This window comes from Aulonocara stuartgranti (assembly GCF_965226115.1).
Source record: "Aulonocara stuartgranti genome assembly, chromosome: 20".
Classification (NCBI taxonomy): Eukaryota; Metazoa; Chordata; class Actinopteri; order Cichliformes; family Cichlidae; genus Aulonocara; species Aulonocara stuartgranti.
Genome location: NC_138956.1, coordinates 28,467,077 through 28,493,118, shown reverse-complemented (window position 1 = coordinate 28,493,118; position 26,042 = coordinate 28,467,077). Strand labels below are relative to the sequence as shown.

The window sequence follows — 26,042 nt, the reverse complement described above, 5'->3', positions numbered from 1 at the left end:
AAAACATTTGTCCTAGCAAATTAAACAAGGGACATAGCTTCACAGTCACCTCTGTTGCTGTTTTGCAGGAGAGATTGAATTTATGATGACGAATCCCTCATGGTTGGTCAGGAGTGAGAGAAAATGTGATGTGCTCCAAAACAAAATCCCCCTTCCTCTGAGCCACTGGGACATTCCAGTCCATCCATATGTAAAGCTTACTGCACCACCACACTGTTAAGCTCCCAAAACCCTTGACCCATACCCCGCCCTCCTTTGTTGTTAAAGATCCTGTTGTGTAACCGTGCAAAAACACATGGTAACTGTTTAAAAGTCTGAAAATCTAAGACATAAAGTGATTCTGCCTCAGAAAAACACACTCAGCTCTAGGAAATTGCATACCTCTCAAGACTTTGTAGTTTTTTTGGCCCAGCAGTTGTGGGTTTATCTCCCTGTGAGCCCTTATCTCCTCCCTCTCTGTTTCCCATATAAACCCTCCACTACTTTCAGCCGCACTAAGTCTTTTCAGTGGCCTGCTCACAAGATATTTTTAATTTCTTACTCATTTTCTTGGACTCGCCCTGTGTCCACAATCTGTTTCTGCATACTGTGCCTGACAGAGCAGAGGTAAGGAAAGAGGTAAGGTTTTTTTTTCCTTCATGTGCCAAGTAAAAACAACTGCAAAAAAACCTGTTTAAAAGTGTTGTGTCTGCAGATAATTTCAATGTTAAATCAAAGACATCGCTCGTCATAAACATGGTCATGTTTTCACAGAAGTTTAAAGTAGTCTGTGTCATTTACAGGACGGAAACATGAAACTCTGCATGGCTTTATTCGTTTGTGTGGCAGTCCTGACTGCATGGTTCTTTACTGCAGGTAAGAATAATGCTACATCTGAGAGATGTGCAATCAAGGAAATTGCCATTAGTTCATGAGTTGCATTAGATTTCTAAGCAGGTTTTTAATAATGTTACCTATGATCATGAAACCATGATCTCTTCCTCACTCTTACAAAGAAGTTTTGTTACCTGAACCACACCAAACAAAGTCTCAAAAATAAAGCAAAGTCTGAAAATGACAGTTTAACATGGGACACAAACCCAGGTCTCCTGGTTAAAGGTCTAGTAACTGACTAATGTGATCTTTTACAAACCCTTGTTTGATGTGTAGGGATGTTTTCTGATGAGGCAAAATGTTCTAAGTAAGAACAAACAACACTTCAGCTATCAGGGAATTATACATGGGCACTTGTTATTGCTCAATCTCTGCTCTCTTCCTCAAGTTGTGTTTGCTAATCTTACAAAGTTATTTTCATGTGCATGGGGTTTTTTCAAGTGCTTGACCACATTCTTGTCAGATTTATACATTTTTCTTCCCAGCTTTGTAAAAAGTAGCTGGTACACAAGATGAGGTCTATTACTTACAGATATTTCCCTTAGAGTCGCGTGAAAAGAAGTTTCTTCCAGAGCTAATAATCAGTGTCAGTACATTGTCTTTGTTGTGCCAAGCTTGAAATAATGGTGAGGTACTGATGGGCTGATTAATCGGCACGAGTTTGTGTCTTAGGTCTCCAATTGTTTTTCATTCGTTTAATGTACCTGGAGGCAACTATATAAATAAAACTGAATTTAATAAAAGTTTTAAATCCATCCAACTGTCCCTTAATTATTGCAGCCCCACCCCACAAATGAATACTGGGTATAAACATTTACAATTTCAAAAAAAAAAAAATCAAGATCTGGGCCAACTTTTGATACTTTGTTAACCATGATGTTCCCCATTATCCATTTCTCCATTAGGTTTTATTTTAAACAAGCATTGAAAACACCTCCACGCCTTCAAGTAAAACATTTTCTGATTGGACTCTTAGCATTTTACTCTAACTAGCATTAAATTACAACTTTAATGTATGCTATAACTAAAATTCTGTGGCAAGATTTAGACTGCTGGAGGCCTATCAAACTTCACACAGGGGTCCAGTCCACACTGACAGACTCCTATTTCTCACCAGTGGAGGGGCTACTGCCCTACTGTGCTCCAGAAAGCACTGTGATGGATCAATTTACTGTGTGAGAGGAGGACTCAGCAGGCAGGCAGTGAAGTGACAAGCATCTCCGCAGATTGTAGGTCCTGCCATCATCACTAGAGGAGACTGGCATCGTGTCATCAGCTTTATATTACCCAAACAGAGCTGCTTTTGTTGTGGTACGCAATTATGAAAAACTTGCACCCCTAGCACCTCTGCATGCCCCACATCCCCGACCCCTACCCTCCCATCATTTTCTCTTCTCTGACAGACCTTGGCAGGGCATGTTAAGTCCTGGCATGCCACTGCTCACAGTTAGAGCAAGAAGAAAACAACTGTGAGTGTCATGAGTAATGATGGGATTGGCTGGGGGGTTTTATCCCCTGATTACATGGTGAAAAGGAGTTGGTCAGTGGTGGTGGGAGGGGATGGTTAGATTAGAACAGGAAAACACATCCTTTAAGACCTCACTTTGATCCCATCAAATGAGCCTTGTCCCCCCCACCTATTGTATCTCGCAACCTCCCCTCACCATGGAGCCAATTTCTCAGCTCTACTAAAAAACAACCGAAAACAAGACTGTCATTGTCCTTCACTGGCTGTTTGGCTGATTTATTTGCTATGGTTCAGAGAAAAAACACATGAAGGGAACTCAGCAGAACAATATGCTTCATTAGGCTTTTTGAAGCCATACTTTCCATAAGCCTGTAGACTTGAAACCAAACCACAAATCAGACTGAATCCTATTATTTTGATCTGATGCTTAATTACTTTTTTCCCAAAAGTTCAATTCTGTTTTTCTTTTTCTTTTTTCTGTTCTAGATGCCAAGGAGTTATTCATCACAACCATAAAGGTATTCTTTCTTTGTCTCTTGTTCCTGACTAGAATGCCAAAGTCCAGCTGTGATACAAAGTCAAGTCAACAATATAAGAATTTATGCCTCTTATATACAACTTCATTGTATGTTCAGAATAGCTCTTAACTCATTCACTGCCATTGACGTCTATAGCCGTCAATTGCAGTGAATGAGTCAATGGGTTTAACTCATTCACTGCCAATGGCTGGCAGTGAATGAGTTAAATCATGTAATACATTATTTTGGAAGACTGGGAATTGATCTTACCCTTGTTGAACTTGAACAAGCAAGCTAATTATTACTAGTTGCACAGTGTCTCTTTAATAGTTTAAAACATTGTGTTCTGGTTTCAAAAACAGACATAAACACTTGTCCTTTATATCGGCAAAGTTGGGTCTTCTGTCCTAGTCGCCATAATTCTTACTGACCCACTTTACACTTCACTGTCAAGTATAAAATAAACCAAATAAACACAGTCCATATGCCATCTTCACCATTTTCATATCGAAGGAAGCTTTAAAGTCTATCTTTACATTTTCAAAGTTAGCTTATATATATATATATATATAATATATATATATATATATATATATATATATATATATATATACACTCTTAACATAAGGTATTGTACAGTCTATCTGATTAAAATATGAGTAAACAGATTTTTTTTTATTAAGCAAACACAAACAAACAAAAAACAACATAGCACAGTGTCTGCCACCTTTCAAAAAATTAAAACAAAATAAAAAATTCAACAATTCCTTGCAGGCAGTCTTTATCCATCAAACAAGGGTCCTGCGCAGTAGCTTTGCTGTTCCTGGGACTGCGCTTTTCTGGACAGAGATCTTGGATGTTGTTTCTGGGATGTTCTTTAGCCAGGGCTGGACTGGTAATCTGGCATACCTGGCATTTGCCCAGTGGGCTGATGCACTTTTGGGCCGATGGCCGTGCACCAGTGCTGCATGCACTGACATAAGCCCATTCATTAATTTTCACTACTGATACTGTATTGCCCAATCAAATCTCTCTACACAACCAGGCGCTCCACTTGCCTTTGCTGTACTTCACACAACATGTAGAACAGAGTTTAGTGAGAAAGAAGTGGAGAAAAGCTGTGGAGCTGCTAAGACAGATAAAAATAAACTAAAAATAAATGCAGCAAAATGTGTCAAATTAACCGACATGTTAGCTGTTGGGGCTGCTGCTGCACCATCAGCAGTATTGCCAACAACAACTTTTACAAGCTCTCACAGCCACAGGAGGCTGCTGTTAATAGCACCAACAAGAAGTGCAGGAAGAGGGACAACGGTCCCAACAAGAGAGTGATATAATAGATGGAGGATATAATTCCCCGCTCGCCCCTGCCATCTATCCTTCAAGCTCCTCTACCAGAGGCCTGGGAGCTTGGGGGTCCTGCGCAGTATCTTAGCCATTCCTAGCGCTGTGCTCTTCTGGACAGAGTTCAAGTTCAAATTTATTTATATAGCACTTCTAAAACAACAGGTGTTGACCAAAGTACTGTACAATAAAATGGACAAGGCAATAAACATAACAAAAAAACAGAATAGTGTTTTAGAAGAGAATAAAATCATAAAAAAGAGAATAAAATCATAAAAAATAGAATAAAATCATAAAAAAGAATAATAGTAACAAACTCATGATGAATCAAAAGCCAGAGAATAAAAACGGGTCTTTAGATGACTTTTAAAAGTATCCAGTGTTGGGGAGGGTCTGATATGCAAAAGCAATATATTCCAAGGTTTGGGGGCAGTCACAGCAAATGCCCGGTTTCCTCTGTGTTTTAATCTGGACCTAGGGACAACCAAAAGCATTTGGTCTGCAGACCTCAAGGATCTTGGGGGAGAATACCAGGTTAGGAGAGCAGCAAGATATGTAGGGGCTAGTCCATGCAATGACTTAAAAACAAGTGTTAAGATCTTAAAGTCAATTGGAAAGCTGACTGGCAGCCAGTGTAGTGATGCAAGCATGGGAGATGTATGATCTCGCTTGCGTGTGCTAGTTAGAAACCGTGCTGCAGCGTTTTGAACTAGCTGCAGTTGGCCAATTGATGAAGAGGTGACGCCAGAGTAGAGACTATTACAGAAGTCGAGGCGAGATGAGATATAGGCATGGATCGCTTTCTCAAAATCTCTGAAACGGAGAAAGGGCTTAACTTTTGTAATTAGGCGAAGATGAAAGAAACTGGTTTTGACTACATTATTTATCTGTCAAGTGCTGCCAAAAATCACTCGTAAATTTCTTGCAAAAGGTTTTTTTTTATATAATTTTCTAAGGGGCCAAGGTCGTAATGGTCAGAAGGACCAAAGACAATGACCTCAGTTTTCTGTTCATTTAGATTTAGAAAATTTAGAGCCATCCATGCCTTGACATCTTCTAGACCACAGGTGTCGAACTCCAGGCCTCAAGGGCCGGTGTCCTGCAGGTTTTAGATGTGTCCTTGATCCAACACAGCTGATTTAAATTGCTAAATTACCTCCTCAACATGTTTTGAAGTTCTCCTGAGGCCTGGTAATGAAATAATCATTTGTTTCTGGTGTGTTGACCCAGGGTAATATCTAAAACCTGCAGGACACTGGCCCTCGAGGCCTGGAGTTTGACACCCCTGTTCTAGACAATCAAATGGTCCCTTCAGAGGATTCACAGATTTTCATTTTAGTGGAAGGTAAATCTTAGAATCATCTGCATAACAGTGAAACAAAATTCCATATTTTTTAAAAATAGATCCCAACGGGAGCATATAAATTGAAAAAAGGCCTGGACCAAGGATAGAGCCCTGGGGGACCCCGCAAAAAAGGGTCATCTTTGGAGGCTATGTGTCTCTGAATCTAACAGAGAAAATACGATTAGATAAGTAGGATTTAAACCATTCCAAAGCAAGCCCTGTAATTCCAGCACATTGTTTCAGTCAAGAGATAAGAATCCTGTGATCTACTGTGTCAAAACGGTGGTGGTTCACCAATGTCGTGTTGGTCTAAAAAGGTCTGGAGCTGCGGAGGGACAATTTTCTCCAGAACTTTTGACAAAAAGGACAATTTAGAGATTGGGCGGAAATTTGATAGTACTGTTAAGTCCAGATCAGAGATGGGCAGTAACGCGTTACTTGTAACGCGTTACTGTAATCCGATTACTTTTTCCAAGTAACGAGTAAAGTAAGGGATTACTATTGCAAAAACGGTAATTAGATTACCGTTACTTTCCCGTAGGAACGCTGCGGAGAATGTCTCATGACAGTGACGTAAGCAAGTGCGACGTTCTTGACAACAGCTGTCTGCAGATCAACAGTGGATAATATATCAAGTGCGGGAGAGAGTATGAGCGTGCAGCGTTTAAAGCATGGAAGTACTGACCTTACTTTAAGTTTGATTCCATAAAAAGTGACAAAAACATTAGTGTCCGTTGTGCGTGGGAAGAAAACTTCTTTTTACAGCGAAAAAAAACCCCTAAACTTCCAAGCAAGCACCGAGTGCGCTATGATGTAATGGGAATGTAATGAGTATTTCCAGACAAGCTGAGTTGAACAGGGAAAGCAGTCGAATGAGTGGTACTGTTAGTAGGTAATGCCTGATTACCTGGTAATGCCAGAGATCTCAGATGTTGTTCCTGAGATCTGTTGAAGCCACTCGCCTAGCTTGGGAGTCATTGCACCTAGCATCTACCACTGTTACCTTCACCCTTCACATCTTCTCCAACTCTTCTCTGAGCCCTTTCTCATGTTCCTTCTTCCTGATGTCATTGGGAACCGCTACATCTATCTAGTGATGTGACGTTCTGTATCGAGGCTTCGAAGCGTGTGTCGAGTAATGGAGGGGGCGTTTCCGCGAAGCGCGTATCGAGGCTTGCTTCATTTATGGGAGGAGCTGAAAATGATGACGTCCGAAGCCTCGCTGCCCGGCTGTACCACGTGACTGGTTCAGGAAGCGGTTCGAACTTTGCTGCAAATAATCATTTTCCATACTGCCAGCATAAATATACACAGTATACTGCCATCACTACAATATAGATGTTTTACACACTCCTTTTGTTGTTGACATTTACAGGCTGTGTGCAAAATGCCACACTCTTCAAATTCATGCCAACTAATATTTTTACGTCCAGTAGGTGTCCTGCTAGAGCAAATGAAGCTTCAAGAAGCTTCGCGTTGGGGTGAACCAATTGGATGAAAAGCTTCAGTGCTTCATGAGGCTTCATCTGCCCATCACTACATCTATCACTACAGCTGTATTCTTCTGTTTGTCTACCTTCTGTTTGTGTTTGTCTACCACAAACAAGCCATAATCGGCACAGATGTTCCTGTATCCTATGCCTGCCTGCTAGCATCTTGCACCCTGTTGTTATGTGCTGGATTGTCTCGGGGACATTTTTACATAGCCTTCACCTTGAGTCTTGCCTAGTGTGATAGACCCCAACCTCTATGGATCTTGTGCTCAAAGCTTGTTCCTGTGCTGCCATGATTAGTGCCTCTTTGCTGTCTTCAGTCTAGCTTTGTCCAGCCACTGGTAGGATTTCTGGATATCAGCCACCTCCGCTATCTTCCGGTGGTACGTACCGTGCAGGGGCCTGTCCTTCCATGATGGTTCCTCGTCTCCCTCCTCTATCTTGGGTTTCTGCTGTCTGAGGTATTCACTGAGCATGCGGTCGCATCCAGATGTATTCATGGATGTTCATTGTCTCATCCTGGACTGTGGTGCTGACACTCACCAGTCCCCGGCATCCTTCATTCCGCTTGGCGTACAGCCTCAGGGTGCTGGACTTGGAGTGAAACTCTCCATGCATGGTAAGGAGCTTCCTGGACTTTATGTCAGTGGCTTCTATCTCCTCCTTTGGCCAGGTTATTATCCCAGCAGGGTACCTGATCAAGGGCAAGGTGCAGGTGTTGATAGCCCGGATCTTGTTCTTACTGTTCAGCAGGCTCCTCATGACTTGCCCAACCTCATCATGGTTCCCATTAGCCTGTGTAATCCCCAGGTACTTGTAGCTGTCTTCTATGTCTACAATGTTACCTTCTGGTAGTTCGATCACCTCAGTTCTGACTACCTTCCCTCTCTTTGATATCATCCAGCTACATTTCTCCAGTCTAAACAGCATTCCTATGTCATTGCTGTATATCCTGGTGACATGGATCAATGTCTCGTTCACTCTTGGCATACAGCTTGATGTCATCCATGTACAGGAGGTGGCTGACAATTGCTTCGTTCCATAGTCAGTATCCGTAGCCAGTATCCGTAGCCAGTCTTGTCAATGATCTGACTGAGGGGGTTAAGGCCTATGCAGAACAGCAGTGGGGACAGGGCATCTCCTTGGTAGATCCCGCACTTGATGGTGACTTGTGCTATGGTCTTGAAGTTGGCCTCTAGAGTGGTTTGCCACATCCATATTTAGTTCCTGATAAAGGCTCTTAGGGTCCTGTTGATCTTGTCTGGGCATTCCACGATCCAGGTGTGGGGCATCAAGTCATATGCCTTCTTGTAATCAATCCAGGTACAGACCAGGTTGGTCAGTCTGGTCTTGCAGTCTCGGCTGACTGCTCGGTCTACCAGTAGCTGGTCTTTTGCTCCTCTGGTATTCTTGCCAATTCCTTTCTGTGCCCCGCTCATGTATTGAGCCATGTGCCTGTTCATCTTAGCCACCAGATGCCTGACGGGAGCTTCCAGCAGGTTATTGGCCAGTAGTTGGATGGGACTGGTCCCTTCTGGGGGTCCTTGGGGATCAGAACTTTCCGGCTTTGTGTTAGCTATTCCGGGTGTCTCCCATCGACTAGCAGCTGGTTCATTTGTGCTCCCAGACGCTTGGATGGTTGTATGGAGAACAGTTGCTTTATTCTCCTGCCTTCAATCTCCCTGGTGTACCTCTTCAAGCGGCTGGCCAAAGCTCTGAGTCATTGCTTGTCAGCTTGTCAGGATGTATCTATTGTTTGGATGGATGCTTTTTTAGTTCTGGTTCCTAAATCTAGTTATTTAAAAACTTTAAATGCACAAAGACCGGTAGGCATCACGTCAATTGTGATAAAATACTTAAAGTCAAAGAAAAGGTTAAGGGTGAAGTTAAGGGAAACTGAGGATGTGCTTGACTCCACAAAGTTCATAAAGGAGTGGAACATGTCAGATTGACCTTCTTGAACCTGACTGTTAAAAACTCAGAGTGAAAAGTTCCTCAAGTATTTCGGTGCAAAAAGTGAGACTGCCTTACACATAGCACTTTTTCCTTTAAACAGTCATTTACATACTACAATTTTAGGATTCAGAACTTAAAACTATGCGACAGACTGGCGACCTGTCCAGGGTGTACCCCGCCTCTCGCCCTATGACAGCTGGGATAGGCTCCAGCACCCCCCGCGACCCTGAAAAAGGATGAGCGGAAGTGAATGGATAGATGGAACTTTACACAAACTTCAAGTTGTAAGAGCATGTTGATTTCCTTTAAATTTAAAGTATGCCTTGCTTGCTGCCTTGTGTTTTGTCAGGATGAACCATATGCCATGAGCAAGGGCTCTGAGCTAGAAGGCTACTGCATTGATCTGATCTCAGAGCTCTCCAAGAAGCTAGGCTTCAAGTACAACTTGCATCTGGTCAAAGACAACCGCTATGGCGCCATGGACTCCAGCGGCAACTGGAATGGCATGATTGGTGAAGTCATCAGAGGGGTGAGTCATAGAGTTATAGAGCACTGAAACAACTCTACCTCAGTGTGTTACAGTATGTGAACACTGTAGTATGTGTCTTTAGTGTAATGTGTTTCGTTGCTCTTGTTAAATTAAGTTTGATACCCTCCTGTTCAACCTCAGACCTTGCTTTGATGAATGTACACTTTAAATTTAATGCCACCAATGTCTGAGCCCTCCTAATATTATGCATTATAGATTATCCGAGCCACAATGCTCTTTGCAATTTTACATTAATTACATTAATTGGCAAGATTACTCTTAAATTGTCAAATTAATTTAATTTATCCCTCATAATGTCCTCCCGATTTCCATACACCTGTGGTCCTCAGGGGTCATAAATGTCCCCACTTCATTTGAGTGTTTTTTAAAATATAAAATATAAGTTGTCAATCAATTCAGTGTTACACCTTAGTTTTACTTAAGACCAATACATCAACACAAAATTTACCGTACATTATACATTTCAGGGCCACCAGACCTTGTTTACATAAAGTACACTCTGTTTTTGAGCGAAAATAAAACGAGACAATAAAATATTTAATTGTTTAGATAATTTTGACTATTTGTCTAACTACAGAGTCCTGTATGTTGAACTTCAGTAAGAAAGTTTTTGAAGCATTTGAAGCATTTAAAATTTTTAAATGGCAGCACATGTGACCTCCATTTTTGACCTCCTGTGGTCCACAGAGGTCAAAAATGTCCCCATCTGGTTTGAATGATACTTAATTAATATGAAGTGGATTTTCCCCCACTTTTAATTAAAACTTAATTCAAATATTTTGACACAATTTTTTTTATTCCAATTCAAATTTAAGTCTGATAAAAACCTCATAAAAATGAATTTTTTCTTTGTTTTTGGGTAAAAAAAATTAATTAAATCATCAGTTATTGTGATTGGTATATGATGTATACGTATATATTGGTATATGACGGGTATATGTCAAAGTTAATTTAGAAAGCGGTTCTTAAACTAATTCAAGTTTTTTAATGGCAGCAAATCATCACATCTGTTGTCCTCTGGGCTCAAAGATGACCCCGCTTGCTTTGACTGTTTATAAAGCAATAAGTATACAATATCATCCATCTCTGTGTTTAAAGGTTTTATTCATCTTTATTCCAACTCATTACCTGACATTTTTCTATATTTTGGCATGGTAGGACACCAGGGCATGGATCTGAGTGAAGGTAAACTTTCATGAGGACAAAGGCGTCTCCATATTTGACACAAGTGCAGGAGGAAGCTCAGGTTTATTCCTCTGCACTGGTCCCATCATGGACAGCTTTCTTTTCTGCAGTTGCAGGCCAAGGGTCATATACAGTAAACAAGTTGTTACTGGTGATTGTTTTCTTTTGGAAACCTTCTGCAATGTTAGGGACAACTCGCGTGTCCTGACTGCAGGATAGACTGTTTGCCATCGTACACTAGCATGTTCCATGTACAGCTGGACCTGGCATCACATACTTCCCATGTTTTTATCTCATAGTTCCCCGGTTTACTTGGGATGTTCTGTTGGAATGGACAGAGTCCTCTGAAGGGGACTTGCTGCTCATACACAGTCACATCAGTACCAGGATCTTACATCAACAGCAGGAGAAACATCCACTTGTTCCATACACCTCAAATGGGAGCACGTTTGTGTCATGAACAACGATCATCTATTGTGTCTTTATCAAGAAATTATAACCTTTTTGCGCTTCTATGATTAATCTTGTGTCACCTTTAAAACTTCTCTACCAGACTCAGGATGTCATAAACTGGCTGTAGCGACTTTACTAGATGCACGGCAGTAAGAATCAATATGCCCACATATGTCTACAGCTGCATTCGATCCATTTTTCTTCCTCTCTCGTTGTCCCTCCTCTTTTGTCATTGAGTTGGCTGTAGAGCAGGTCATCTGCTAATTGGATGGTTGTTGGTTCAATCTCTGTGTGCTCTAATCTGGAATTCTTACCAAGGTGTCCTTTGGCAAGTTACTGAACCCCAACTTGGTCTCTGATGCATCCAGAGACCAAGCTACTTTTAGTACCATTGAAGTTAAGTTAGACTCTTTTTCTCCAATTGATCTTTCTGAGTTAACTTCAATAATTACTTCCTCCAAACCATCAACGTGTCTTTTAAACCCCATTCCGACAAAACTGCTCAAAGAAGTCCTGCCATTAATTAATTCTTCGATCTTAAATATGATCTACCTATCTCTAATAATCGGCCTGGTAGACCTTAGTGCAGCATTCGATACTGTTGACCATAATATCCTATTAGAGCAATTAGAACATGCTTCTAACAGACCAAAATTTTTGAACATTGATGATCATTGCCGGCCGTAACTCACATAGTGTGTCATATATTGCTGTAGGTATTACAGGTACTGCACTGCAGTGGTTTGTATCATATCTATCTAATAGACTCCAATTTGTACATGTAAATGGAGAGTCCTCTTCACACACTGAGGTTAATTATGGAGTTCCACAGGGTTCAGTGCTAGGACCAATTCTGTTTACATTATACATTGGTCATTTTTGTCCACGAGAACCACAGGTGTTATAAAATCCAATAAAAACCCCATAAATAAATCAAATTACTTAAAACTTATTCCAATCATGCATAGCATAGTAATGAATAACGTCTGTTATTTTCAGACCATTTGATGAACAAAAAACACATTTTTGATAGCATAAGCTCTTACCCTATCTGTGTAGCAGTGAGCATAGGGTTATATATATTTCAACATTTGTTATGATGTTTTGTGCTACTTACAAAACAAATGCTGACCATAAATTATTTAAAATTGTTACTCCTTTCTATCTGTACTCCTTTCTATCTGTACTCACATTGTACAGAGTTTTAACTTTTCTTTTCTTTTTTTCATTGATTGTGTCCCTGGTTTTTCATATGTGTTGCTATACCTTGCTTCAGGAGGCTGACCTGGCTGTGGCCCCGCTGACTGTCACTGCCGTCAGAGAGAGGTTTGTGGACATGACCACCCCCTTCATTCAAACTGGCCTCAGCTTCATTTTGCGCGAAGCAACAGACCCTGAAGACAGCACGTTCAGCCTGCTGGCACCCTTCTCCACTGACATGTGGATTGGCATTATCATTGCCTTCCTGCTAACAGGTTTCTGCATATTCCTGGTGGGCAGGTCAGTGCAACAAAACATCCCTAAAACACTAGGGATGTATACATATATGTGTATAAATAAAAATAGAATTAAATAAAATTAAATTAAAAATATATATATATATGTATATGTATATATGTATAACAAAAACACCCAGCACGCCCCTGCGGGCGGTTTATCCTTCAAGCTCGGGTCCTCTACCAGAGGCCTGGGAGCTTGAGGGTCCTGCGCAGTATCTTAGCTGTTCCCAGGACTGCGCTCTTCTGGACAGAGATCTCCGATGTTGTTCCCAGGATCTGCTGGAGCCACTCGCCTAGCTTGGGAGTCACCGCACCTAGTGCTCCGATTACCACGGGGACCACCGTTACCTTCACCCTCCAAATCCTCTCGAGCTCTTCTCTAAGCCCTTGGTATTTCTCCAGCTTCTCGTGTTCCTTCTTCCTGATATTGCTGTCATTCGGAACCGCTACATCGATCACTACGGCCGTCTTCTTCTGTTTGTCTACCACCACTATGTCCGGTTGGTTAGCCACCACCATTTTGTCCGTCTGTATCTGGAAGTCCCACAGGATCTTAGCTCGGTCATTCTCCACCACCCTTGGGGCATCTCCCATTTTGACCTCGGGACTTCCAGGTTATACTCGGCACAGATGTTCCTGTACACTATGCCGGCCACTTGGTTATGGCGTTCCATGTATGCCCTGCCTGCTAGCATCTTGCACCCTGCTGTTATGTGCTGGATTGTCTCTGGGGCATCTTTACACAGCCTGCACCTTGGGTCTTGCCTGGTGTGATAGACCCCAGCCTCTATGGATCTTGTGCTCAGAGCTTGTTCTTGTGCTGCCACGATTAGTGCCTCTGTGCTGTCTTTCAGTCCAGCTTTGTCCAGCCACTGGTAGGATTTCTGGATATCAGCCACCTCCTCTATCTGCCGGTGGTACATACCGTGCAGGGGCCTGTCCTTCCATGATGGTTCCTCGTCTCCCTCCTCTTTCTTGGGTTTCTGCTGCCTGAGGTATTCACTGAGCACTCGGTCAGTTGGGGCCATCTTCCCAATGTATTCTTGGATGTTCGTTGTCTCATCCTGGACTGTGGTGCTGACACTCACCAGTCCCCGGCCCTCTTCCTTCCTCTTAGCGTACAGCCTCAGGGTGCTGGACTTGGGGTGAAACCCTCCATGCATGCATGGTAAGGAGCTTTCTTGTCTTTATGTCAGTGGCGTTTATCTCCTCCTTTGGCCAGCCTATTACCCCAGCAGGGTACCTGATCACGGGCAGGGCGTACGTGTTGATGGCCCGGATCTTGTTCTTACCATTCAGCTGACTCCTCAGGACTTGCCTGACCCTCTGCAGGTACTTGGTGGTTGCAGCTTTTCTAGCGGCCTCTTCATGCTTCCCATTCGCCTGCGGGATCCCCAGGTACTTGTAACTGTCCTCTATGTCTGCAATGTTGCCTTCTGGTAGTTCAATCCCCTCAGTTCTGACTACCTTCCCTCTCTTTGTTACCATCCGACTACACTTCTCCAGTGTAGACTCACAGCCTTGGCCAGCCGCTTGAGGAGGTACACCAGAGAGATAGAAGGCAGGAGAATAAACCAGCTGTTCTCCACAGAACCAGCAAAGGTGTACTCTCAGTGGCAAGGGAACAATAAGAGAACAGCACCACCAAGGCTGGAGACGGAGCAATACTGGAAGAGCATATGGGAGAAGGACGCAACCCATAACGGCAATGCTCAGTGGCTAGAGGATCTGAGGGCAGACCACAGCGACCTCCCTGAACAGGGTCCAGTAACCATCACAGTGGCAGATATCCAAGAAAGGGTCTCCAGTATGAAGAGTTGGACAGCACCAGGGCCCGACATGGTTCACGCCTACTGGCTGAAGAAGCTGACTGCACTCCACGAGCGTCTGGCAGCACAAATGAACCAGCTGCTAGTTAACGAGAGACACCCGGAATGGCTAACTGAAGGCCGGACGGTCCTGATCCCCAAGGACCCCAAGAAGGGACCAGTCCCCTCCAACTACCGACCAATAACCTGCCTCAGTACTACATGGAAGCTCCTGTCAGGCATCATATCAGCTAAGATGAACAGGCACATGGGTCAATACATGAGCGGGACACAGAAAGGAATTGGCAAGAATACCAGAGGCGCAAAACACCAGCTACTGGTAGACAGAACAATCAGCCGAGACTGCAAGACCAGACTGACCAACCTGTGCACTGCCTGGATTGATTACAAGAAGGCCTATGACTCAATGCCCCACAGCTGGATACTGGAATGCCTAGAATTGTACAAGATCAATGGGACCCTAAGAGCCTTCATCAGGAACTCAATGGGGATGTGGCATACAACACTAGAGGCCAACTCCAAACCCATAGCACAAGTCACCATCAAGTGTGTGATCTACCAAGGAGATGCTCTGTCCCCACTGCTGTTCTGCATAGGCCTTAACCCCCTCAGTGTGATCATTGACAAGACTGGCTACGGATACCGACTACGGAATGGAGCAGTTGTCAGCCACCTCCTGTACATGGATGACATCAAGCTGTATGCCAAGAGTGAACGAGACATCGATTCACTGATCCACACCACCAGGATATACAGCAATGACATCGGAATGTTGTTCGGACTGGAGAAATGTAGTCGGATGGTAACAAAGAGAGGGAAGGTCGTCAGAACTGAGGGGATCGAACTATCAGGAGGCAACATTGCAGACATAGAGGACAGTTACAAGTACCTGGGGTTCCCGCAGGCGAATGGGAACCACTGAAGAGGCCGCTAGGAAAGCTGCAACCACCAAGTATCTGCAGAGGGTCAGGCAAGTCCTGAGGAGTCAGCTGAATGGTAAGAACAAGATCCGGGCTATCAACACCTACGCCCTGCCCTTGATCAGGTACCCTGCTGGGGTAATAGGCTGGCCAAAGGAGGAGATAAACGCCACTGACATAAAGACAAGAAAACTCCTTACCATGCATGGAGGGTTTCACCCCAAGTCCAGCATCCTGAGGCTGTACGCTAAGTGGAAGGAAGGAGGTCGGGGACTGGTGAGTGTCAGCACCACAGTCCAGGATGAGACAACAAACATCCACGAATACATCACGAAGATGGCCCCAACTGACCGAGTGCTGAGTGAATACCTCAGGCAGCAGAAACCCAAGAAAGAGGAGGGAGGCGAGGAACCATCATGGAAGGACAAGCCCCTGCACGGTATGTACCACCGGCAGATAGAGGAGGTGGCTGATATCCAGAAATCCTACCAGTGGCTGGACAAAGCTGGACTGAAAGACAGCACAGAGGCACTAATCAAGGCAGCACAAGAACAAGCTCTGAGCACAAGATCCATAGAGGATGGGGTCTATCACACCAGGCAAGACGCCCCTGAGACAATCCAGCACATAACAGCAGGGTGCAAGATGCTAGCAGGCAAGGCATACATGGAACGCCATAATCAAGTGGCGGGCATAGTGTACAGGAACATCTGTGCCGAGTATAACCTGGAAGTCCCGATGTCAAAATGGGAGATGCCCCCAAGGGTGATGGAGAATGACCGAGCTAAGATCCTGTGGGACTTCCAGATACAGACGGACAAAATGGTGGTGGCTAACCAACCGGGCATAGTGGTGGTAGACAAACAGAAGAAGACGGCCGTAGTGATCGATGTAGCGGTTCTGAATGACAGCAACATCAGTAAGAAGGAACACGAGAAGCTGGAGAAATACCAAGGGCTCAGAGAAGAGCTCGAGAAGATGTGGAGGGTGAAGGTGATGGTGGTCCCAGTGGTAATCGGAGCACTAGGTGCAGTGACTCCCAAGCTAGGCGAGTGGCTCCAGCAGATCCCGGGAACAACAGCTGAGATCTTTGTCCAGAAGAGCGCAGTCCTAGGAACAGCTAAGATACTGCGCAGGACCCTTAAGCTCCCAGGCCTCTGGTAGAGGAGCTTGAAGGAGTGGGGACTTTTTTATTTTTTTTATATATATATTTTTTTTTATCTATATAAAAAAAAAATTCAAGCTCGGGTCCTCTATCAGAGGCCTGGGAGTTTGAGCGTCCTCTTCACCACAACAGACCGGTACAACAGAACCACATCATCCACGAAAAGCAGAGATTCTGAGACCACCCAAGTGAAAGCTTTTCTCCACTTGGCCATAAAGATTATGAACAGAATCTGTGACAGAGGCAGCCCTGGCGGAGCCCATCACCCACTAGGAACGAGTCTAACTTATTGTCGGCTGTGCGGACCAGGCTCTTGTAACGGTTGTATAAGAATCGAATGGCCCGTAGCAATGGGCCAAACACCCCATAATCTCGGAGCACCTCTCACAGGACACTCTGAGGGACACGGTTGAATGCCTTCTCCAAGTCCACAAAACACATGTAGACTGACTTATAATTAAAGGCAACATGGATCAGCCACAACATTACCTTCCTGATAATGTGTAGGTCTTGCTCATGTTGCTCTTTGGGCATAGATACCTTCTGACTCTGCATTGGCACATTAGCTTTAGATCCTGTGGTGGGTTAAAAGGGCATCCTTTGTGGATCAGGCTTCTCTTGATACATCCCACTATGATTGCGAACTCAAATTTAGAAGCTTGACAATGCCCTGGACTCTTTATCATGTTTCTTAGGCCAGCGGTCCCCAACCCCCGGACCTCAGACAAGTACCGGTCCGTGAGTCGTTTGGTACCGGGCCGCAATAGTTGAGGCTCAGGTGTGAAATGTATGATTTTCAGGGTTTTTATCGGTTTTCAGCGTTATTTTGTTATCGTTTTTATCGTTAACTCGGTTTTCCTGGGTCTTTTCACTTGTGTTATGAATAAATCTTCTTTTTTTCGGTACCGGTACTAGTTTTAATTTGTTGTATTTATCCGCGACACCTTAACCCTTTAGAGCCGATCGGAGCGGGAACGCTCTGTTATGCGTAACTATTTTTAAATCCCAGTAGCACTGCAACCACGTAAGCTAGCGCAAAAATTTTTTTTGCATATGAAACCGGAGGAGTTGTACTTACATCTGATGCCATCAGCTTGTCCTAGGTCACGGTTTCCTTCCACATAAAGCTTTGCAAAAACTGCATAAAAAGCGCTTGCAGGAACAAAAACATAATATTCCAGAAACACGCTTTACCGATCTGATCAGCTGTTCAAAACACTTCCTACGTTGGAATAGACGTCAGCGCGAACTTTTGCATTTCCGCCATTACCTGCCCGAAACCGGAAGTGACGTCATTTTCGCAGAAATGTAGTCTTTTTTGCGATCAGGGCCTCAGGGCCTATACTGCTCTTTTTAAAAGTTATCTTTGACTTTATGACTTTCTGTGTCGTTTCTGGGATGCTTAGGACTCATATTGCACTGCTGGAAATAGTTTATTTTGATGCATATGCTGCTTTTTTGCAAATTTGCAGTATAATATTTATTTTCGTTTTTCCTGCAGTGTATAAAAATTGGTGTATTTCAAAAATAAAACTATGAAGACACTCAAAATAAATTTCCTGTGGTAGGAAACTATTTTGTGCAACTTTTTTGTATTTACAGTTTTGAGGGATAAGACTCTTAAATTTCTCTAACTACAAATATATGTTAAAAAATCAAAAACGATTTTCAATTTTTTTGTAGTTTATTGCACTTTTTTGCAATTTATGTAATTACTATGCACTTAATGAATACATATTATTAAAATCTGGGCTATAATGGTTGTATTGATGTATAGCAACTTGAAATGCTCCCAAAAATGGCTCCACAGCATGTAAAAATATAATATAAGCTCTGGCGGACTTGGTTCTATGGTAGGTCTTAAAGGGTTAAAGGCCGGTCCGTGAAAATATTGTCGGGCATAAACCGGTCCATGGCGCAAAAAGGTTGGGGACTGCTGTCTTAGGCCATTCCTGGGCAGTTTTTAATATGGCAGAGTGCTTGGGGGTGCTGGGGAAGGCCACCATTGTCAGGTGTTGCTGTTATCATGATGATGGTTGGTTAAGCAAAAATATGCATGGATGACTACCACATAGCCAACTCACAAGTACCTGTTTTACAAACCTGAATTTGACAACTATTGTCCCTATGAGGAATTGAACAAAACCAAAAACATCCAGTTACCAGCAAAGCAAACTGTAAAATATGTAAAAAAAAAAAAAAAAGTGATCTACATGAATACCAGCAGAACATCCTAGCAGAACATTGCAATGTTGCATTGTAACAGGATCATCCATGTTATTTTGTTCATCTCAATGATTTTGTTGTTGAGGTTGAATGTTGTATATACAATTGAATCTTGAATTATGTTATGAAAGCTTTCATTTGTTTTATCCTGCAGGATCAGTCCCAGTGAATGGGCTGAGCCAGACACAGAAGAACACAGTTTCACTTTGCTGCACAGCTTCTGGTACATTACAGGAGCTCTCACCCTGCAAGGTATTGCAGCAGTCCACTAAATTAAAGCACAGAAATGCACTCTTCTGCTGCTTGCCACTTTCTACATGCCTTAAGACAAATATGTAGTAACATGTTTTACGGTACACGGATCATTTTGTAATACCTATAGAAAGAGATCAAATAAGGAAAATGAAAATGACAAGTTCCACATGCATAACAATTCAATGTAGTATATTGAGACTTGTATCAATGTCTGCATATAGTCAACAACTGAATGTCAAGTAAAATAAAGAAGTTACAATTCGCTAGTATTATGTGTAAACGTGTGATGGCTGTAGTGCAGGAGGTAGACCACTTCATCAGCTAATCAGAAGGTTGGTGGTTTAATTCCTGGCTACTCCAGTCAGAATGCCAAAGTGTCCTTGGGCAGGTTAGATAGAAAAATGTGCTTGTATGAATGAGTGAATGACGCAAGTTGTTTGAAGTGCTTTGGATGCATAAGTTGAGTATAAAAGTGCTCTCTAAAAATCAGTCAATTCAGCATCTACTTTTCATTTTCACAATGAGCTGGGGGTATTTTATTAATAAGAAACTGCAAATAAAGTTTGCATTGAAAAATAAAGCTGTTTTTAAATAAACTGCTTACTAATAACTAACAGGAGTAGTTAGGATTCCCTCTTTTTTTTCCCTCAAGTTTATTTGACATGTAAAAACTTCACAGTAGCTTTAACACTTCTTTTCTCACTCTTCATGTTGCTCTCAGTAATGATTTGATTGGCTATGTAATGAATAGTGAAGAGTGCAAATGACTAATCTGTGTATATACACTGACTACTGTAAAGACAAAAGGAAAAATCTATGCTTTTTAAAATAACCCTGCTGTAAATATGAGAGAATTGTGCAGAGTGAAACAGCATAAAAATATTAGTAGAAAATATATATTTCAAGTAGCTGAACATCAAGAGTAGGCTCTGTTTGAATAATATAAATACATTATTTTCCGTTGAAACTGCAACTCTGTTTCTTGGTTGATTGTTTGTCACCTGCTGACTGCTTGACCACTTTCTTTGTCCTCTCAGGAGCCGGTCCTCACCCCAAGGCATTGTCTGGACGTGTAGTCAGTGCCATCTGGTGGCTGTTTTCTGTATTGCTGCTTGCCTGCTACCTCTGCAACTTAAAGTCTGCGTTGAACTCCAACAGCAAACACATCTCCATTAAGAGCTTTGCAGACCTGGCTAACCAGGATGTAATCAATTACGGCACAATTGAATCTGGATCTACTATGCTCTTCTTTAAGGCATGATCAGTTACTCCTAGTTAGCATTCATAGTCATTACTGCTGCTACATAACATATGGGAAAGGTTCAATAAACATGATAAATATTTTACTTTACTTTCCTAGAATTCCAACAATCCTGTGTACCGGCGTATCTACCAGCACATGGAGCGTAAAAAAAGCTATGTGTCCAACGCAGAAGAAGGTATACGCCGCACACAGGAAGGAAACTTTGCATTTATTGGTGAAGCAGTGTCCTTGGACTTGGCAGTGGCTCGGTACTGTAAACTGACCCGTTCACCAGAGGTCATCTCTATGCGGTCCTACGCCATAGCAGCACCTCTAGGTGAGTTGCTTGGATCTGTCAGGATGCTGCTTTCTAGCTTTCTTCTTTGGTGGCCCACACATGGGCCAGCACAAGGCCAGTTGCAGACACACTGCTGGCCCTGTGCTGGCCCAGAACAGTTTCAGCTCTGGCCCCAGATGTCAGCTTAATGTGTACCTTAATCAAGCCATGTAATAACAACATGTGCCGGAACATAATAGTGCAAAACTAACATGATGAAACTCTGTTCAGACACTGAATCAACTGATTCTTATATAGCCCTTTTCTAGTCTCCCAGATTACTCAGAGTGCTCTATACAACATGCCACATTGACACACTGGCTGTATCCCAATTCAGGTTCTGCAAGCCTTAAAGTACACAGCCTTAACGGTCCACAAGGGCCGCACACTCAAAGACTGCTAAGGCCGGAAGTGTGAGTTTTGTGAAATGGGACGGTCTAGCTCCTGTCTCGCTGCCCAGGTTGCCTAGCAACTATGATACTAACAGCTGGAAACGTTTCATACAGCATCGTTTGACAGAAATGAAGGAGAAAAGTTTTTCTGTTAGTTCATTTTGTTTATCACATCACTTTGATTTGATAAGTATCTGAGGCTGAGACCACAGGACTGTAAAAACATGATTGTTGGGCTTCATTTCTGTACTGAACAGTCATTTTAAGATTAGCTAGTTAATAACAATTAGCTAATGTTGTTCATGAGACTAAAGTCATCTTACTTTGGTAATGTAAATGTAATATGGCCAATATCAAAGTTATTATTATATTAACCATTATTAGTTATTACAGCAGTGAACTTGAACTCTGTGTCAAATACTGAGCTTCAGTAAAGATTCAAGTTGCAGTTATTTATATTTCCTATCACCTTAAATCTTCACTCAAAGACAAGCATCTTTGACAGTGTGTATATAGATATATTAAATATAATAGGCAAATGCTGTTATTTTATTAAGATGGCATTACTAAATTTGGCTCAATGCTTACATATATGTGTAAAAAGAAAATGTACGAGCTGTGATAACTGTTTCTGATAGAATGAAGAGTAGACTGATATATTGAATATTCCTTTATTGGGTGAGAAAATCATACCATGTCATAGCTTCTTTAAGTCATACAGAATAGATATCAGAGCCGTAAAAAGGCTGACTTCTGCTAAATGGGTCAAACTGGGCAGAAAGTATACCGAAAGTATATATCATATCATCTTTATAGAATATGATGTAACACTATAGACCAACTTACCTCAGAGAATATATAAAGCATATAAACGATTATGATGCAACAAACACAGCAGTACTAATCCAAAATACTCAAAGCTTCATAGAACTGAAACAAACATTTATTTTAGGTCCATTCTGCTGCTGATACATACTTTAGGTTTCTGAATATTACACTTGTTGCTGCCTTTCATAGTGTGTAACTTGAAGGCCCTGAGTACTTTCTCCCACACTGAAAACACTGGAATGATAAAATGATTTGAACATTACCTAATAAGACTGATTCAGGACAGACAATTAGTTATTTTCAACTTTTCTAGCAGTCCTTCACAAACAGGGAACAGTCTGTCTATTCTCTCCATCTGTCAGCTGCTGCTGGCTCTTCCTCCTCCTCTTCCTCACACACTGCTGAGTTTGTCCTGGTGGATCATCAGGGGTGCAAAGCCTCACAGATGATGTGCAGCAGTGGGTCCCTCAGTCTGTCCTCACTCTGGACACTTGCAGTTGTCACACATGGAAATCAAATGTGTGATAAGCTGCAGGATTCAAACACAAGTGTAACTTATAAACACATGTTCATACTTTTATTACACAATCAGAGAGAAAGACAAAGAGAGAGAGTGCAGGACAGATAGACAGGTGACAGTCTCAGGTGTATACACTGCTACAAAACAGCACAAGAGAAGGAGGATTTAGTGTTTGTGTTATTACGAAACAAGAAGAGTTCCCAGATGGTACAGTGGACACATGTGTGATTCCTGTGATTAAGGCATCTTTCTTTCAGCTTAACGAGTGAACCGTCAGCTCGTTCAAACAAACATTAAAGTCCATTTGGCTCGACACCACCAAACAGAGGCAGCAATATAACATAGCTAAAATTAACAGTGCAGTGAATCCTGCTTGTGCCGTGATATTCAGGATTGCAAACCGAGCAGCATCACTGACTTTCAGCTTGTGTTTGTGGATATATGACTGACTTTAATTATCCATAAAATCATCACAATCTCTGTAAGATTGCATAGTGCAATATTTGGCTTGGTGATATTGTATCAATACAGGGACACCAAAAGTTCATATTTTATGAAATACATTAAAATACTCTGGGAATACTACAAACAAGAGAGTTCATATCACTACTTCCCTCCTTAGACAATCTTAGCAGAGCAGATTCACATTAAATTGACTGAACTGACAAAACATTGGACACACTTAGCGTTACAAAGCTACCTCCTAGTTCAGACGGAGCTACTGGTTCAGTCACACAAGTAAAAATAGGACAGCAACCTACTTGCATCTGTCTTATGGCAACATTTATGGCAGGTTTTATTGTCAGTGTGTATGCTTGAAAGTTTCACTTTGTTTTCACTTTGAAACAAAACCCCCAAAAAACAAAATGAGACAATTTTATCTGATTGAATAAAATCAGTATTGACAAAGAGGTGGCTGAGGTAGATCAGGTCATCTGCTAATCGGAAGGTTGGTGGTTTGATTCCTGGCTGCTCAGGTCTGCAGGCCAAATATCCTCAGGTAAGATCAATGTGAATGTGTGGATTCTTAGAAAGCACTTATACAAGCACTTTTTCTATGCTTGAGTCCATTAGCATTTACAGAGTTTAACCCTCTCGGTCATAGATATACCTTTAAAATTAATTCACCTTAAAAAACTGACTGACTTTATAGGTATTTTTTAATTTTGACATGGTGTATTACCCTAAAATCACACAAAAATGAAAGAAAAAGATAGATTTCTTACTATGAAAACCACAAACATGTTTAACAAATCAGTTTTCCCTTCAGCCATTAAATGGACAGGATTTTGTAATTCATACCATAATTGCATTGTTACCTGACACAGTGCTCTGGTAACTGTTGAGACACGTTTACTTACATACATATATATCCACATGTACAATGCAGCTCGATTTGGCACCAGTGTTTCTGCCGTGATCAGCTTTCCAGCTGCCTCCACGCTCCTCTCCCGTCCCTGGCGTCACTAAAAAAGGGAAAAAAGTTCATCCGCCTGATTACCTCGAGTCCGCTGTACCACCTATCCCCTGCAGCAGAGACAAAGACTGGGCAATGGCATTTTTTAAATAACTATTTACAAAACAATCAGGTGTCACAATAAGATTCCACCCAAATTATTTGTGCCACTCCAAAAAGTAGTTCCTGTCATAAGTAGAAAAACGAAACTGTAAAGGTGGTGAGTTGTGCCACTGTGGAAAATGGTAAACACTTATGGTAATGGGGTGAGACATTCAGAAACCTCTTTCTTCACTCAAATCGCATGTTTATTTCCTGCTAGGATCCCCGCTGGTGAAGAATCTAACTGTTGCCATCCTCCAGCTCAGTGAGTCTGGTGAGCTAACATACCTGCGTGAGAAGTGGTGGGCCAGCAGCTGTGTTGGCACTGGTGGAGCCCACATCTCCGAGGCCCTGCAACCCTATGACTTACGGGGCCTGTTCCTCCTCCTGGGACTGGGTCTGGGCATCGGGCTCCTGCTAGCCCTGCTGGAGCTCTTATCAAGGGCCCACAACCAAGCTAAGGATGGCAAGGTAGGAAAGAATATCACAATGTAATCATGGCATGGAATGTTTTTATCCTGTAACATTTCTTCTGTTCTTTGGCAGAAATCCTGCTGCTTGGTGTTGACATCAGAGCTGAACCGGAGGTTTGGCAGTGGAGGGGAGAGCACAGAGCACGACACCTCAGACAAAAGCAAAGCCTAAAGAAGAAGCACCACGTTGTCATTCGATAAGATAGTGTTAGAGAAGTGAACAAGCTGAGAGCTTTCTGTATTTCCGTAGTAACAGTCGCATATTGTGTTGTATTTCAGTGGGTTTTATACTTTGGTGCCCAGTTTGAACAACTACCAGCAGCAGTATATTAAGCACCAAACCCACAGGTATATTTCAGACTTAATATTATAATCAGTCTGTCTTGTTAGCTGTTTAGCGTTGTTTTATTATCACATATTTACATCTCACTTCTAACACCTGAAGTTCTTCTGTCACAGTTGTAACCTGGTCTTACTATTTGCTTGTATATTCCAAATAAATACTCCAATATCCTGCCTGCTCTGTTTTTCAGTGTATACAACTTTATTGTTCATTGTAGAGAGGAGTTTCATTTATTAGAGCAAACATTAACACCACCTAGGGCCTGTACTAACAACCAAGTTCAACATACCCAGGACATCCAGCCTTTCCTCATCTTCATCCAGCACATGAGAGGCAATACTGAAAGAAAATGATACAAACAGATCACCATGATAAGGCTTGGGAAGCTAGAAGGGGAAAAAGTCTGAGCATTTTATTTTTTCTGTTGGCTGGCACCACAAATAAAACCCTGGGACACCATCACACCACTAGTACAAACACAAAAACATCAAGTTGCAAAAACAGAGAGAGAGGAGGAGAGAAACCCCCACAGACCCCGACACCTGACCCAGAGGCAGAAGTCACTGGCAGAGGCCTTAGAGTACAGCAGATGACATCCAAGACAATAAGAGTGGTGAAAGTGATATTTTGTCTTTCACTTTAGTTCATATAAGTACAATGGCTCATTTGTTACTGTAGCTAACTCAAAAAGTAAAATTTTAGACTTCTTTGTAACCTTGACTGCCAGAGGATGATATGTGGTCATAGTTGCTCCAAGACTGTAAGATCAGCAACTACTAAAGTAAATTAAATAATAAAATACTAATAGATTGTAGTGTGAAATAATCATCACCTGAAATGGTTTCCAACAGTCTTGAAGGAGTTCCCAGAGATGATGAGCACTTGTTGGTCCTTTTGCCTTCACTCTGCGCGCTCCATCTCATCCCAAACCATCTCCACTGGGTTTACGTCAGGTGACTGTGGAGGCCAGGCCATCTGGTGCAGCACTCCATCCCTCTCCTTCTTGGTCAGAAAGCCCTGACACAACCTGGAGGTGTGTTTGGGGTCATTGTTGGAAAATCAATCATGGGATGGCATGTCACTGAAGGATGCTGCGGTAGCCATGCTGGTTTCATTGTGCCTTCAGTTTGGAATAAATCCCCAACAGTCTCACCAGCAACCCCCCCCCCCCCACACACACACACACCATCTCCTCCGTGCTTCACAGTGGGAACCATGCATGTAGAGACCATCAGTTCACCTTTGTGGAACCAAACATCTGAGATTTGG

The 26,042-nt window shown here is 42.4% G+C and overlaps 1 protein-coding gene across 2 annotated transcripts; it reads left to right on the top strand.

The window, feature by feature from the left end:
- Positions 1-417: 417 nt before the first annotated feature.
- On the top strand, positions 418-24,946 carry LOC309696953 (glutamate receptor U1). 2 transcript variants are annotated; one of them, XM_082518506.1, is made up of 10 exons: positions 418-606; positions 783-855; positions 2,828-2,859; positions 9,347-9,526; positions 12,462-12,685; positions 18,979-19,076; positions 20,117-20,334; positions 20,440-20,659; positions 24,178-24,428; positions 24,504-24,946. In XM_082518506.1, exons 2-10 carry the CDS (start codon positions 792-794, stop codon positions 24,600-24,602), a joined length of 1,386 nt encoding a protein of 461 aa, XP_082374632.1. In that variant the 5' UTR covers positions 418-606; positions 783-791; the 3' UTR covers positions 24,603-24,946. The 2 variants fall into 2 exon arrangements, with proteins under 2 accessions (XP_082374632.1, XP_082374631.1); XM_082518505.1 differs by having other exon boundaries at positions 420-618.
- The last annotated feature ends 1,096 nt before the right edge of the window (positions 24,947-26,042 follow it).

Excerpts from the sequence above, each read along its gene's own strand:
- LOC309696953 (XM_082518506.1), top strand. The coding sequence starts at position 792 with ATGAAACTCTGCATGGCTTTATTCGTTTGTGTGGCAGTCCTGACTGCA. Across the intron at positions 20,660-24,177 it reads CGCCATAGCAGCACCTCTAG|GATCCCCGCTGGTGAAGAAT; the intron begins GTGAGTTGCTTG and ends ATTTCCTGCTAG. Across the intron at positions 24,429-24,503 it reads ACCAAGCTAAGGATGGCAAG|AAATCCTGCTGCTTGGTGTT; the intron begins GTAGGAAAGAAT and ends GTTCTTTGGCAG.